This window comes from Macaca nemestrina, chromosome 16, assembly GCF_043159975.1.
Source record: "Macaca nemestrina isolate mMacNem1 chromosome 16, mMacNem.hap1, whole genome shotgun sequence".
Lineage (NCBI taxonomy): Eukaryota > Metazoa > Chordata > Mammalia > Primates > Cercopithecidae > Macaca > Macaca nemestrina.
This window is the reverse complement of record NC_092140.1, coordinates 105058363-105074317: the sequence shown is the minus strand read 5'-3', so window position 1 is coordinate 105074317 and position 15955 is coordinate 105058363. Positions and strand designations below refer to the sequence as shown.

Below are 15955 nucleotides of genomic sequence, written 5' to 3'. Positions count from 1 at the left end.
CCGGGTTAAAGCTATTCTCCTGCCTCAGCCTCTCGAGTAACTTGGAAGACAGACAAGCGCCACCACGCTGGGCTAATTTTGGAATTTTCAGTAGAGACGGGGAGGGTTTCTCCATCTTGGCCAGGCTGGTCTCGAACTCTTGACCTCAGGCGATCTGCCGGCCTTGGCCTCCCAAAGTGCTGGTATTACAGGCGTGAGCCACCGCGCCTGGCCTTGATGGGCATTCTTTTTCTTTTTTTTCAACCTATCTGTGCCTTTAGACAGTCACATGTCACTTATCAACAGGGATGCATTCTGAGAAATGTAAGGTGATTTCGTTGCTGTGTGAACACCCTAGATTGTATTTACACTGAGTATAGCCTACTATACAACCGGGCTCTCTGAGGTGTAGTTAAGGCTACAACACATCTAGGCTACAAACTTGTACAACATGTTACTGTACTGCATACTGTAGGCAATTATAACACAATAGTAAGTATTTGTGTATGTAAACATAGAAAAGGTACAGTAAAAATTGGGTATTGTAATTGTATGGGACCACCATCATCTATGTGGTCTGTTGTTGACTGAAATCATGTTATGTGGTGCAGGACTGCATTTAAAATGTGTCTCTTGTAAGTAACATATAGTTGAGTCTTGTTTTTTAATAGTCTGATAATCTTTGTCACTTAATTGGAATATTCTGTTTACATTTGCTGTATTAACATAACTAGCATTTACTAATTATTAATATAATTGAGTTTGCATTTTTATAATTATTAGTGTAATGTAATTACTACTATAAATAGGTTTAAGTCCTATTTTGCTGCTTGTTTTCTCTCTGTTCATCTGCTCTTTATTCCTTTATTTCTCCTTTACCTGCCTTTCTTTGGATTAATCAAGTATTTTTTATCATTATATTTTGTCCTCCATTAATTTTTTTATTTCTATTTATTATTTTTAGACGTGGAGTCTTGCTCTGTCACCAAGGCTGGAGTGCAGTAGTGCTGTCATAGCCCACTGTAACCTCGAGCCCCTGGACTCAAGCCGTCGTCCTGCCTCAGCCTCCTGAGCAGCTAGGACTACAGGTAAACACCACCATGCCCAGTTATATTAGCTTAAAAAAAAAACGTTTATTTTGAAATAATTTCAGACTTACAGAAAAGTTGTAAGAAGAGTATGAAGGAACTCCACATACCCTTCACTCAGTTCCACTACTTGTTAACATTTCTCCACATTGCTTTTTCACCGCTTTCTTCTGAACCACTGAGCCACCAAGTTGCAGAAATCAGGACCCTTTGTCCCACAACACCTGAGTGTGTATTTCTCAGGAACAAAGACATTCGCTTATGTAACCGTAGTGCAATTCTAAAAATTAAGACATTTTACAAATACTTATATAGATGGTCTCCAGCGTATGATCGTTCGATTATGATTGTTCGACTTTGTGATGAGCTTTTTGGGACATAGCCCTATGGTAAGTCGAGGAGCCTCTGGATTTAATGATAGTTCGAGCTATGATTTTTCATCTTTATGACTGGTATAACAGAGCAGTAAATGTGTTTTCAACGTGTGATATGTTTTAACAATGGGTTTATCAGGATGCAGCCCCTTCATGAGTTGAGGAGCATCTGTACATTCCTATTCCCATTTCACCAGCTGTCTCTACAGCAAAATTCCCCCAGTCCAGGATCTCAGCAAGGATCACGCATTACATTTTGTTGACATGTCTCTTTAGTCTTCCTTCCTTTCCCCTCCTCTTCCCTCCCCTCCCCTCCTCTTCCTTCCCCTCCCCTCCCTCCCTCCCTTTTTCCTTCCTTCCTCTTTGTCTTCCTTTCTTTCCTTCCTTCCTTCCTTCTCTCCTTCCTTCCTTCCTTTTTTCTTTCTTTTTCTCTCTTCCTCTCTCCTTCCTTCCTTCCTTCCTCCCTTCCTTCCTTCCTTCCTTCCTTCCTTCCTCCCCCCCCCCCTTCCTTCCTTCTTTTTTGTTTTTTGACAGAGTCTCACTGTGTTGCCCAGGCTGGAGTGCAGTGGCACAATCTTGGTTCACTGCAACCTCCGCCTCCTGGGTTCAACTGATTCTTGTTCCTCAGCCTCCCAAGAAGCTGGGATTACAGGCGTGCACCACCAGGCCCAGCTAATTTTTTGTATTTTTAGTAGAGATCAGAGCAGGGGGGGTCCCACTATGTTGGCCAGACTGGTCTTGAACTCCTGTCCTCAAGCGATCCACCTGCCTTGGCCTCCCAAAGTGTTGGGATTACAGGCATGAGTCACTGCACCCAGCCTGCTTTAGTCTTCCTTAATCTGGAATAGTTCCTCAGACTTTTTTTTGTCTTTAATGGCCTTGACATTTTTGAAAAGTAGCGGCCAGTTATTTTGTCGAATGTTCTTCAGTTTGGTATTGCTTCATGATTCGATTCAGGTTAGTTTTTCTGGCAGGAATATTGACTAGGTAATCTTGTATTTTTTCAGTGTCTCACATCAGGAGGCACAAGGATTTTATTCATCCCATTATTGGCTGTGTTAACTTTGGTCATGATTGAGGTACCACCAGGTTTCTCCAATATAAAATTTCTTTTCTTCCTCTTATGATTAATAAGTAATTCATGGGGGAAAACTTTGGGGCTATGTAAATATGCTATTCTCATCAAACTTTTCTTCACTTGCTTTAGCAATCAGTGATGATTCTTGCTTGGATTAATTAATATTGTGGTGGTTGTAAAGTGGCGATTTTAATTTTATTTATTTATCTATTAGTTATTATTTCTCTATTTATTTTTAGAGATAGTGTCACACTCTGCCACTCAGGCTGGAGTACAGTGGTGCCATCATAGCTCACTGTAGCCTCAAACTCTTGAGCTCAAGTGATCCTCCCACCTCAGCCTCCCAAATAGCTGGAACTATAGGCACTCGCCACTGTGCCTGGCTTATTTTTTAATTTTTTGTAGAGACAGTGTCTTGTTTTGTTGCCCAGGCTGGTCTCAAACTCCTGCCTTCAAGCAATCCTTCTGCCTCGGCCTCTCAAAGTGCTGGGATTACAGGCATGAGTCACTGCACCTGGCTGATTTTATCATTCTTTCCATATTCATTAGTTGTACTATTAGCTTTTTAATTGTACATTGTGCAAACCACTCCTCATTATGGTCTAGCACTGTCTGAATGATACAAGAAACTTTGTTGAATACCCAGTCCCAATCTTTGGACTAGTATTATCAATATTTTATTTCTACGTATCTTAAAATTCCACAAGTCATTATTATTGTTGTTTTAAATAGTCAATATATATCTTTTATATATCCCTATACCTTTCTGGTACTTTTCATTATTTTTCAACTTTGTGATCTGTTTCTGTCATTTCATGCTGCTTTCTAGGATCATCTTCCTTTAGCCTGTAGGACTTTAAGCATTTTCTGTAAAGCTAGTCTTCTGGTAATTAATTTTCTCAAATTTTGTCTGAAAAGTCTTTTTTTTTTTTTTTTTTTAAGACGGAGTCTTGCTCTGTTGCCCAGGCTGCAGTGCAGTGGTGCGGTCTCAGCTCACTGCAACCTCCACCTCCCAGGTTCAAGCGATTCTCCTGCCTCAGTCTCCTGAGTAGTTGGGATTACAGGTGCCTGCCACCACGCCTGGCTAACATTTGTATGTTTTAGTAGAGACAGGGTTTCACCGTGTTGGCAAGGCTGGTCTCGAACTCCTAACTTCAGGCGATCCACCCTCCTCGGCCTCCCAAAGTGCTGAGATTACAGGCATGGGCCACTGCGCCCGGCCTGAAAAGTCTTTAAAGTTTATAGGATAGATTCACTGTAATGTAATTCTAGGTTGGCAGACTTTTTATTTTTTTTGTTTTTCAGCACCTTAAAGATACCATTCTATTGTCTTCTGGTTCCTTAGTTTTATTGAAAAGTTAGCCATAAATCTTATTAATGTTTCTCTGAAAGTTCTGTCCTTGTAATTCTGCTTATCTTAAGGACTTTGTGGGTTTTAGCAGTTTGAGCACAGTGTAACTACAGTGCAGTCTTCTTTGTATCTCCTTGGTGCTCACTGAACTTCCTAAATCTGTGGCTTTATGTCTTTTTCAATTTAGGGAAATGGTAGACATTATCTCTTCTAATGTTACTTCTACCCCATTCTCCCTTCCACTCCTTCCGGGATTCCCATTCTAATTATTTAAACTCTTGACTGTGTCCCAAGTGTCTCTTATCAGCTGTTTCATTTTTCCAGTCTTATGTCTGTCTGCTTTAGTTTGGATGTTTTTCTATTGACCTATTCACTAATCCTGACATCTGCTGTGTCTGGTACGTTGTTCAATCCATCCAAATAAGTTAATTTCAGATAGTGTCTTTCAAAGTTATTTGACTCTTTTTCACAGATTCCAACATTCAGTTGAAATTTTCCATCTTTTTATCTATTTTATTAACACACTAGTCACAAGTCCCTGTTTGTTAAATCCATTATCTGGATTATCTAGGGGACTGCTTCTATTTACACTTTCTCTTGATTGCTGGTCATATTTTCTTGACTCCTTGCATTCTAGTAATTTTTTTTTTTTTTGAGACGGAGTCTCGCTCTGTCGCCCAGGCTGGAGTGCAGTGGTGCGATCTCGGCTCACTGCAAGCTCCGCCTCCCGGGTTCACACCATTCTCCTGCCTCAGCCTCCCAAGTAGCTGGGACTACAGGCGCCCGCCACCACACCCAGCTAATTTTTTGTATTTTTAGTAGAGGCGGGGTTTCACCGTGTTAGCCAGGATGGTCTCTATCTCCTGACCTCGTGATCCACCTGTCTCGGCCTCCCAAAGTGCTGGAATTACAGGCGTGAGCCACCGCGCCCGGCCACAGTAATTTTTTTTATTACATGCCAAGCATTGTATATTTAAGAACCATAGAGACTGCAAATGATATTGTTGTTTTTTTTTTGTTTTTTTTTCTTTTTTTTTGAGACGGAGTCTCGCTCTGTCGCCCAGGCTGGAGTGCAGTGGCGCGATCTCGGCTCACTGCAAGCTCCGCCTCCTGGGTTTACGCCATTCTCCTGCCTCAGCCTCCTGAGTAGCTGGGACTACAGGCGCCCGCCACCGCGCCCGGCTAATTTTTTATATTTTTAGTAGAGACGGGGTTTCACCGTGGTCTCGATCTCCTGACCTTGTGATCCGCCCGCCTCGGCCTCCCAAAGTGCTGGGATTACAGGCGTGAGCCACCGCGCCCGGCCTGCAAATGATATTGTTACCATAGAAAGGTCCTCTTTCCTCTGTTAGGCAGAGAGGATTCAGGACTAATTATTTCAATCCAGTCAGGGATTGAACTGAGTTACAGGGTCTCCTTCTGTTGCCCAGGCTGGAGTGCAGTGGTACAACCACAGCTTACTGTAACCTTGAGGTCCTGGTCTCAAGTCATCCTCCTGCCTCAGCCTCTCGAGTAGTGGGGATTATAGGTGCCTGCCACCATGCCCTGGCTAATTTTTTTATTTTTTTGTAGAGACAGGGTCTCACTATGTTACCCAGGCTGGCCTTGAACTGGCCTCAAGCAATCCTCTTGCCCCAACCTCCAAAAGCACTGGGATTACAGGCATGAGCCACCTCACCCAGCCTGGGCTGCAGAGTTTGTAAGGGTCAGTCCACCCTTGATTCATGTTTGTCCTTCTAGGCGTTTGATTAGGAGCCTGGATTTGTCTCCTCAGCTGAGACAGATGGAAAGAGTCAAGTTGGTCCCTCCAAGTTTTGACTTTAGCCTCCTGCCCCCATGCAGATTCAAAAAATAGCAAGTATCTTTTTTTTTTTTTTCTTCAAGACAGAGTCTTGCTCTGTTGCCCAGGCTGGAGTACAGTAGCACAGTCTCAGCTCACTGCAACCTCCGCCTCCTGGGTTCAAGCAATTCTCTGCCTCAGCCTCCCAAGTAGCTGGGATTACAGGCGCCCATCACCATGCCCAGCTGATATTTGTATTTTTAGTAGAGACAGGGTTTCACCATCTTGGCCAGAGGCTGGTCTTGACCTCCTGACCTTGTGATCCACCCACCTCAGCCTCCCAAAGTGCTGGGACTACAGGTGTAAGCCACCGCGCCTGGCCCAAAAGAGCTATTTCTAAATAAACTGCTGATCCTGCCTGTTTTTCTGTAGACATTCGCCAGTTCTAGGCATGGGCTAAGAACTGCACTTTTCCCAGGGAAAAGGTATCATCTAGAGAAACTAGCAGAGCTTTCGGTGGTCACTTGGGGTCAGCATGACAAACTGGAGACTTAGAGAAGCCCCAAATGTATGGCTGGCTTTCCCCCATGGGGCATTTGCTGGAGTGCTGCTTCAGCTGGGGTAATGCTGGAGGCTGGGGAACTGGGATGGAGGCTCTTCAGGGCTTAAATCTCCCATAGTTCTTAGGGGACGATGTCCTGCTAGGGGGAAAGGCTTTCCACAAGATATTTGCTATTTAGTCTACCCTCAAGATAACTGCTATTTTGGGGGCCGGGCATAGTGGCTCACACCTGTAATCCCAGCACTTTGGGAGGAGGTGGATGGATCAGTTGAGGTCAGGAGTTTGAGACCAGCCTGGCCAATACGGCAAAAACCTGTCTCTACTAAAAATACAAAATTTAGCTGGGCATAGTGCTCATCTGTAGTCCCAGCTACTTGGCAGGCTGAGGCAGGAGAATCTCTTGAACCCGGGAGGCGGAGGTTGCAGTGAGCCGAGATGGCACCACTGCACTCCAGCCTGGGTGACAGAGCGAGATGTCTCAAAAAAAAAAAAAAAAAAAGGCTCTTTAATTTTTAGTTTTATTGCTTCCACAGCTCTCCACAGACTTTGAACACATGATTTTTGCAATGATTTGTTTTTTTCCCCAGCTGCCTCAGAGGCCTTCCATGACCTACTGCATCCTCCTCAGAACTGGAAGTTTGAATCCTGAAACCTCCTACATCACTTGTTGCTCTTCTCAGTCTCTTCTGCTGAGCCATCCTTTTTCTCCTGTACTCACGAGCACAGTGCTTATACTTCTTCTCTGTCCTCACTCTCAGACCTAAGTGATCTCATTCAGTTTCATGGTTTTAAGTACGAAGTGTACATAGGTGGATCCCACATCTCTACCTGTAGCCCTCACCTCTTCTGTGACCTCCAGATTTTGAAGATTAACTGCATTCTTTGTACCTCAAATTGAATGCTTAAGAGACAAACTTAATATGGCTAAACCACATCTACTTATTCCCCCCAAATCTATTCCTATCTTACTAAAAAGACAACACTAGCCACTCCGTTAGCCACAAATTTTGGCATCATCTTTTCCTTTCTTCCCCTCACAATCCACATCCAATCCATTAGTAAGTCTCAGCTCCACCTCCAAATATATGCTGAATCTGACCAATTCTCACAATTCCTATTGCTAAAAACCTGGTCTCAATTGCTTTCATCTCTTACCCAGGCTACTGCTAGTAGTTTCCACTTTTCCCTTCCATCCCCCTTGCCCACTTCATCTTCATGGCGACCAGCGTGATGACTGGTTTCTAAAGGTTAAATGAAAGCACTTAACTCACCTCCCTTGCATGAAACCTTCTAGCAGCTGTTCTGTAGTAACTAGGATAAGATCCACACTGTCTTTATAAGGCTGTACATGCTCTGAACCCTGCCTACCTTTTGGATCTCATCTCCTTTCCCTTTCCTATGTAGCACACCACCCACATTGCTGGATCCCAAACCCTCTCACTCACTGTCACTGTAGCTCAATCACCCTGTGACACATCCGGATCATTCATTTTTCAGTGTGCGGCACGTGCTCAGAACACTGCTTTCTTCTCACCATTCTAATGTTAATACCAAGGCCACCTCTTAGAGTCCCTCCTCTATAATCACTACCTATTGCATTGCTCCATTTTGTTCTCTTAACTGTAATTAACAATATCTAGAGTCCTTTAAAAACATATTTTCTGGCCGGGCACGGTGGCTCACACCTGTAATCCCAGCTTTGGGAGGCCAAGGTGGGTGGATCACGAGGTCAAGAGTTCAAGACCAGCCTGGCCAACATGGTGAAACCCTGTCTGACTAAAAATACAACAGTTAACCAGGCGTGGGGGTGCACGCCTGTAATCCCAGCAACTCGGAAGGCTGAGGCAGGAGCATCGCTTGAAACCAGGAGGTGGAGGTTGCAGTGAGCCGACATTGTGCCACTGCACTCCTGCCTGGGCAATAGAGTGAGATTCCATCTCAAAAAAAACCCCAAACAAACAAAATATATTTTCCATCTTCCCCACCAGAATTTAAGCTTCTTGAGGGCAAGGTATAGTTCTTTTTCACTACTGTATCCCCCCAATCTTAATTAATTCTCTGCACATACTGGATGTTTAGTGTATTTGTTGGATGTCTCATCCATTAGAGCATAACCTACTTTGGGAGCAAGGAATGTGGTCTAGTTTTGGTTTTCCTCCCTCGCATCTAAGACCAGCATGCACATTGCAGAGACAATGGTAAGTAGGATAGAGGGGTCCATTCTCTTTGGTATAGTGTTAAGAGAGAAGCCACTTCTTCTGACTTCCTCATCCTTATAGTTCCTCTGGAGACTCTAGACCAGCCAAACACATTGCTAAAGAAAAATGCAGGCAGTCATGCCCCCACCCCGCTAAGTCACAAATGAGAAAAGCAATCTTAGAGTTGTTATTGCTCTGTGCTTTTGGTGCACACCCCCGGGCTGAGGTAGAAAGGAACTTCTGAAAAGAGCACTAGGGTTATGGTTTGGTATTTAATCCCATTACCCTTTATACTGCTTCTAAAACATAATTGTTTTAATAGTGTTTCTAATCCCCACGAGGCAAAGCTTCCAAAGAATTTCCAAACTCCAAGCAATTTAAGTATGAATAGAAATTGTGCTATGTCCACACAGCATTTTTCAAGTTGCAAGCCATGAAATCAATGTAGTGACTTCACTACTAGCACTTTGTTTGAATGAAATTATAGCAAATATTAGCAGGTACTGCAATAAGAAGAGTAAATTTTTACGACTACATATACATATATGTACTAGGTTGTGTTATAAATTTATTTCTTCCTGTGTGTCAATGTTTTCAAAAAGCTAAGTCAGTCATTGGCCTAAAGTATTAGTTTTACCTGTTTTTAGTCCTTAAAAGAAAAAAACAACTTAAATGCATACTTACAAAATAGAATACACTTATTTACAGTTTTGACAGTGAAAAAAAATTACAGGTTGGATATTTAATCCAAGGTTTAACATGAGGATGGTCTCATAAGGCAATTTCTTTCCTTTAATAAATAACATATTAAAGTGAATATTATTCTGGAAGCAAATCATCTCCTAATTCTTCATCAGCAAAATCGTCCTCATCGATCCTTTTTTTGGCTGCAGTTTTTGGTCTTTCTATTTGAGGGCCAAGCGGGTCCACATAGGAGGCATCTAGGTTTCAAAAGATATTATCATGTTAGAGTTATATAAACAAAACAAAACAAATGTGAAACCAATCAGGCTCATAATCAAAATGAATAACTCAGAGTGAACAGAAATGGTCTCCCAAGTCATTTTACATTTTATCTGTAAATATCAATTTCTTAAGAATTCCCAGCGACACCTTTGGCCATCTCACCAGTCTTCTTCAGACCTGCTGTGTGTGGAGGAACTGGGTGGGGAGCACTTGCCTATTTCTTTGTTACTGCTACTTTCATAAGGTTCATTTGTCCCAGGTAAAGCTCTGAGTCTGGCACTTAGTCGTTCACCTTTACTACTGGCACTATAGTTCTGGCCACTATCTGAAAACACAAAAATAAAAACGCATTTGTTTAATATGTTGAGAAAACATAAAACTACATTATGCATCTTAAAGCATACTTATTTGCCAAAAAACAAGCAGGTTGTTTCATTTGGAAGCCAGCTTCTTAGGGATGTAATTCTTGTTTTCTGAAATTTAAAAGAAATACCTTGTGGGAATCTATAATATAGATAAAACATCACTTAAGAGTAGCCTGTATCTGTATATGTATTCTTTCAAATGTGTGCTTAGTTATAGGTTTCAATTTTATGGAAGATCTTAAAGAGAAAGTAAGAGATCACCCTGACTAGTATAACCTAGCAAAGAACAAAGCACCTGAAGAAAGAACAAATGGGAAGTCACAAGCTCAGATCAACCTCCTGTCGTGCCTGGAGAGGGGCCCTAAAACCACATCACATGAAAAACAGCAGAGGAGGCTAGGTAAACTTAACCTAGCGGGCGGAGAACCTAGACCACACAAGCACTTTCTTCAAACATTTGAAGCGTGTTCGTAGACAAGAGGATTAGACTTCCCCTGTATAGCAGCATAGATTTTGGCTTGATATAATGACAAACCTAAAAAAGAATTATAATTGCCCAAATAGGCAATGGCTGCCTTAGGAAAAAATGTAATATGTATCACTGAGGATTTTCAGATAAAGCTGAACACTAACATAAGTAGGAAATGTTATAGTACTTTTTAACCAGAAATTTCTGTAGTATTTTCTAGAAGAACTACTCCTCTAGCCCCACAGTTTTCCTTTCTTCCCCTTATAATTCCTAGAGTGATATTTTTTCTATTATGTAAGCCTCACTTTTAATGAGAGTAGTCCACTGATAAACACACTGACCATTTCTTTTTTGAATATACTTTGTATTTTAGTTTACTGATAATGTCTCTGGGAATAAATCTGAACAAGATGGTCTTTAAAATCCCCACATTTTAAGATTGGCCAACTGACCCAAAATAGTAAGTCCTCTCTAAGGTTCTTATCCAAAACTTTACCATTTCCCTTACCACTGATGTTACCGGAAAATAAAACTCTTCAGTGTATTGAATATGTCTACACATTTTAGTATATTTTAAATTATTAGGCCGGGCGCGGTGGCTCAAGCCTGTAATCCCAGCACTTTGGGAGGCCGAGACGGGCAGATCACGAGGTCAGGAGATCGAGACCATCCTGGCTAACACGGTGAAACCCCGTCTCTATTAAGAAATACAAAAAACTAGCCGGGCGAGGTGGCGGGCGCCTGTAGTCCCAGCTACTCGGGAGGCTGAGGCCGGACAATGGCGTAAACCCGGGAGGCGGAGCTTGCAGTGAGCTGAGATCCGGCCACTGCACTCCAGCCTGGGTGACAGAGCGAGACTCCGTCTCAAAAAAAAAAAAAAAAAAAAATTATTCTGTCCCTCTCTATTTTTTGTTAAAACAAAAGTTAATTTTTTCCATGCAGAAATGTATGTGGGTGTCTTTTAAACTGCCTGAGCGAGCTCAGATCAATAAAGTTTGAAAAACATTGCTCTAGGGATATTTCTTTTACTTTGCTTTTTTTTCCTGAATAATGTATATCCTACCTGTCTCCAAGAAGGTTTAAGATAAGCCACCAAATATATACACAATAACCATACAGCGATCTTTTAAAAGATGAATGAGTATGTGAGAAGAAAAGTTTGGGTGAGAAATGTAAAACAAAGTTGGGAGGGAGTGGTCCAAACAGGCCTTCTTGCCTTAGGGTTGGCAGTCAAGGAAGGGCACAGGCACACACAGTTCTTTGACTCATGGGTACATAAGATATGACAACCAACGTCTCCACAAAAATGTAGGTGTTCCCATTACAGAGATAAGATGGAAATGCCTCACAGAACTGCTCACTGAGGAATACTGTGGAATGTCAGAAACACACCCTCATTAGTAAATACAACAACATTATTTCACTTTTTATATAGATGTAAATTACCAACAAAACCCTGATAGCTCCCTCAGGCACCCCAAACCCTTCGGAAATCCAAATCCAAATTCCTAGCCTGAAAGATTCACATTTTGTGGAAAAAGCAAACCTTTAAAAAGTAAAACTTGGGGCCAGGCGTGGTGGTTCATGCCTGTAATCCCAGCACTTTGGGAGGCCAAGGTGGACGGATCATGAAGTCAGGAGTTCGAGACCAGCCTGATCAACATGGTAAAACCCTGTCTCTACTAAAAATACAAAAATTAGTTGGGCATGGTGGCATACACCTGTAATCCCAGCTACTCGGGAGGCTGAGGGAGAAGAATCACTTGAGCCTGGGAGGCAGAGGCTGCAGTGAGCTGAGATCGTGCCACTGCACTCCAGCCTGGGCTACAGAGCGAGATTCTGTCTCAATAAATAAATAAATAAATAAATAAATAAATAAAAATAAAATAAAGTGCTTATATAAAAAATAAAAGTTGTCTAGGCAGAGTGGCATGCACCTATTATCCCAGCTGCTTGTGGGATGAGGTGGGAGGATCACTTGAGCCCAGGTGTTCAATGCTGCAATGAGCCATGACAGCACCACTGCACTCAGTCTGGGTGATACAGCGAGAACCCATCTCTAAAATAAATAAATAATAAATAAAACCTGACCTCATTTAAAAATTTCAGTTGTCCAGTTGAAAAACTATAAATGCAATTTTTGAAAGTTTCATTATGAGGACTAGTGTGGGTAATATTGTGAATACTGTGGTTTCATCATTTTCAACTAACTTTCATGGAGTGATAATGTCAAATGATCTTTAACAAAGGTACCAAGGCTACACCTTGGGGCAAAAACAGTCTCTTTAACAAGTGGTGCTAGGAAAACCAGCTATTTCTATGCAAAATAATGACATCAGACCCTTACCTCACACCATAAGCAAAAATTTAACTCAGCATGCATTCAGTAGTTAAATGTAAGATCTGAAATTATAAAACTCCTAGAAGAAAACATAGTGGAAAATTGACGTGACAGTAGATTTGGCAATGATTTTTTAGATATGGTATCAAAAGCACACACAAGAAAAGCAAACATAGGCAAATGGTACTACGTTAAACTTAACAACTCCTGTGCAGCAAAGGAAACAACCAACTGGGTGAATAGGCAACCTATAATATTTGCATACTATATATCTGATAAGGGCTTAATATCCAAAATACATAAATAATTAAAACTAAATCAATCTAAAAATTGGGATCTGAACAGACATTTCTCCAAAGAAGATATACAAATGGCCAACAGGCATATGGAAAGCATATGTTCAACATCACTATTCATCAGGGAACTGCAAACCAAAACCACAGTGACACAGCCTCACACCAATTAGGATGACTACTATTAAACACACACACACAAATACCAAAAAACCCTAGAAAATAACAAGTGTTGGTAAGAATGCGGAAAAATTGGATCTCTCATGCATCCTCAAAGGAAGTGTAAAATGGTGCAGCCACTATGAAAAACAATGGAGGTTCCTCAAAAAAAAAAAAAAAGAAAGAAAGAAATAGAGGCAGTATACGATCTAGCAAGTCCCGCTTGCGGGTATTTAGCCAAAATAAATGAGAAGAGGATTTCAGTGTCTTCACATCCATATTCACTGCAGTATTATTCACAATAGCCAAAAGATGGAAGCAACCTAACTGTCCATTGATAAATGAATGAAGGTTTAAAATGTGGCATATACATACAGTGAAATATTATCAGCCTTCAAAAACAAGGAAATCCTGTCACACACTACAACATGGTTGAACTCTGAGGACATTATGCTAAGAGAAATAAGCCAGTCACAAACAGACAAATACTGCATAATTCCACTTACATGAGGTATCCAATGTAGCCAAACTCTTAGAAAGTAGAATGGTGGTTGCCAGGAGAGGGGAAAGGGTGAAGAGGGAAGTTGTTCATTGGATACAGAGTTTTAATTTTGCAAGACGAAAAATTTCTAGAGCTCTGTTGCACAACAATGTGCATGTAGCTAATACTCTATCGTACACTTAAAAATGGGTAAGATGGTAAGTCTTAAGTGTTTCTGACCATCATAAAAAAGGATTTAAAATTTTGCATACCTTTATATTCAACAATTCTACTTTTAAAAATGTTTATTAAGAAAATAAAAAAAAATTTTGGCTGGGCATGGTGGCTCATGCCTGTAATCCCAGCACTTTGGGAGTCTGAGGGGGTGGATCACTTGAGGCCAGGAGTTTGAGACCAGCCTGACCAACATGGCGAAACCCCATCTCTACTAAAAATATAAAAATTAGCTGTGCATCGTGGCACATGCCTGTAATCCCAACTACTTGGGAGGCTGAGGCACAAGAATTTCTTGAACTTGGGAGGTGGAGGTTGCAATGAGCCAAGATCACACCACTGCACTCCAGCCTGGGCAATCGAACGAGACTCTGTCTCAAAAAAAAGAGAAAAAGAAAATCATAAAAATATTTGATGACAGAGGAAGATGTGCATGATATCATGGGAAATGATGAAAGCAGGGTACAGGTACACACTTACACATATTCATCTCTGGGTATGTGATTTTGATAACTTTAGTTTCTTCTTCTTCCTATCATTATTATTTTATTTTATTCTGGAGATGGGATCTTGCTGTTACCCAGGCTGGAGTGCAGTGGCTATTTACAGGAACAATCGGTACACTGCAGCTCTTGGTCCCATGATCCTCCCACTTCAGCCTCACAAGTAGAGTGCACCACTATAAATGGCTCCTGTTAATTATTTCTGTAATTTAGTTATCAATTATTTTTGTCTGGCAGTTTTCATCTTCCACAATAAATAGTATCCATTTTGGGAGCAGTATTTTAATCCCAAAAAAATTTATCTGAATCTATTCAGTCCTAGAGTTCAGACATCTGTAGTCTCACTTTTAAAATATGTTCTTTATCTGATAATTACAATATTTGTAGTCTTTGACGATTGGACTCTATAGTTTCTGTTGTTGCTTACTCTTAGTGACTTATTTCCTCATGCGTGCCTACTTAACTGTAGGTTCTTACTCTTTGAAACTTAAAGTCAATTCCTTCAAGGAGGATTTAAGTTTATTTTTTGTAGGCATCTTGTAGCCTCACCAACTCCAGTCCACTTTAAACCAAGTTTTCAGCTTGGTGTTCTTCAGAACACACAGATATAATATGTACTCCAGCTCCAAAACTGTGTGAGTGAAGGCTTACGGTTAGGAATTATCAAAAGAGCTCTTCTTGTTTTCTACATTAGAACCAAGGTGAAAATCCATCATCTGTAGGGTGGCCTCTTTTCCTTTCTTTTTTTTTTTTGAGACGGAGTTTCGCTCTTGTTGCCCAAGCTGGAGTGCAATGGCGTGATCTCGGCTCACTGCAACCTCCGCATCCCGAGTTCAAGCGATTCTCCTGCCTCAGCCTCTCGAGCAGCTGCGATTACAGGCATGCGCCACCACACCCGGCTAATTTTTTTTTTTTTTTTGTATTTTTAGTAGAAACGGGGTTTCACCATGTTAGCCAGGCTGGTCTCAAACTCCTGACCACAGGTGATCCGCCGGCCTCGGCCTCCCGAAGTGCTGGGATTACAGGCGTGAGCCACCACGCCCGGCCCGGGTGGCCTCTTTTCTACTCGACCTACTGAAAGTGTTGCCAGTGAGAAGTCCTAGCTTTGTGACAGGGATTCTTTGATCTGACCTCTGCTCTGGCCTTTTTGAGGCCCCAGGCCTTATCTCTTGGTCCCCATGAGTGTCTATAATCTGAGGCTCTCAATCATGAGGGATTAGCTAAGCAAATGCCAGTTCCTGCACTTCTTACTCTTTTGGATTTAAACTTTCTAGACCTTTTTGCCTCCAAAGAATTTCCTTCTTTCCTTCCAACTCGGTCATGCATTTTAAAAGGTTTTTTTCATTTTATTTTCTTTTTTCCTCCTCCTCCTTCTTTTCTTTAACATTCAACATACCACTTTTAGGAGAGCTATACTTGGAGTTTTCCTAAATATTTAGACTATCTTACCATCAGACATAGATGTCTGTAATAATTTTACAGTCAGTAGAAACACACAAAAATGTCATTTAAAAGGCTAAGTCTAACCCCTTTATTTTTCAGATGAGAAAACAGGCTTAGGATAGTGAAGTGAAGTGACTTGTTCAAGAGTGCACAGTTAGTGACAAGATCAGCACCAAAACCCAGCCTTCTTGCCTGCCGGCCTGGGCCTTGCCTGTTAGACAAATAGTGCCTGTTTAGCAAAGGATCCGTGTAAAGTGTGGCACCTGGGCCTCATTCATATTCAGATTCCAA

At 41.5% G+C, this 15955-nt stretch overlaps 2 protein-coding genes across 9 annotated transcripts in view; one reads left to right on the top strand and one right to left on the bottom strand.

Annotated features, from left to right (window-relative positions):
• The window catches only part of LOC105490300 (EEF1A lysine methyltransferase 1), a 146983-nt gene that overhangs the window by 74789 nt on the left and 56239 nt on the right, over positions 1-15955 (top strand). For 2 of the 3 annotated variants that reach the window (XM_071081687.1, XM_071081683.1), the window contains 2 exons: positions 944-1067; positions 9953-11218. In XM_071081687.1, the coding sequence (XP_070937788.1) occupies positions 944-984 (41 nt within the window). In that variant the 3' untranslated portion in view covers positions 985-1067; positions 9953-11218. Of the gene's footprint in view, positions 1-943; positions 1068-9952; positions 11219-15955 lie in introns of those variants that run through there. The other variant, XM_071081684.1, reaches the window with a different exon arrangement.
• The window catches only part of LOC105490297 (intraflagellar transport 88), a 123444-nt gene continuing 116299 nt past the window's right edge, over positions 8811-15955 (bottom strand). For all 6 annotated transcript variants that reach the window (XM_071081676.1, XM_071081680.1, XM_071081679.1 and 3 more), the window contains 2 exons: positions 9591-9701; positions 8811-9351 (listed from right to left, as the gene is read on the bottom strand). In XM_071081676.1, coding sequence (XP_070937777.1) covers positions 9230-9351; positions 9591-9701 — 233 coding nt within the window. In that variant the 3' untranslated portion in view covers positions 8811-9229. The remainder of the gene's footprint in view (positions 9352-9590; positions 9702-15955) is intronic.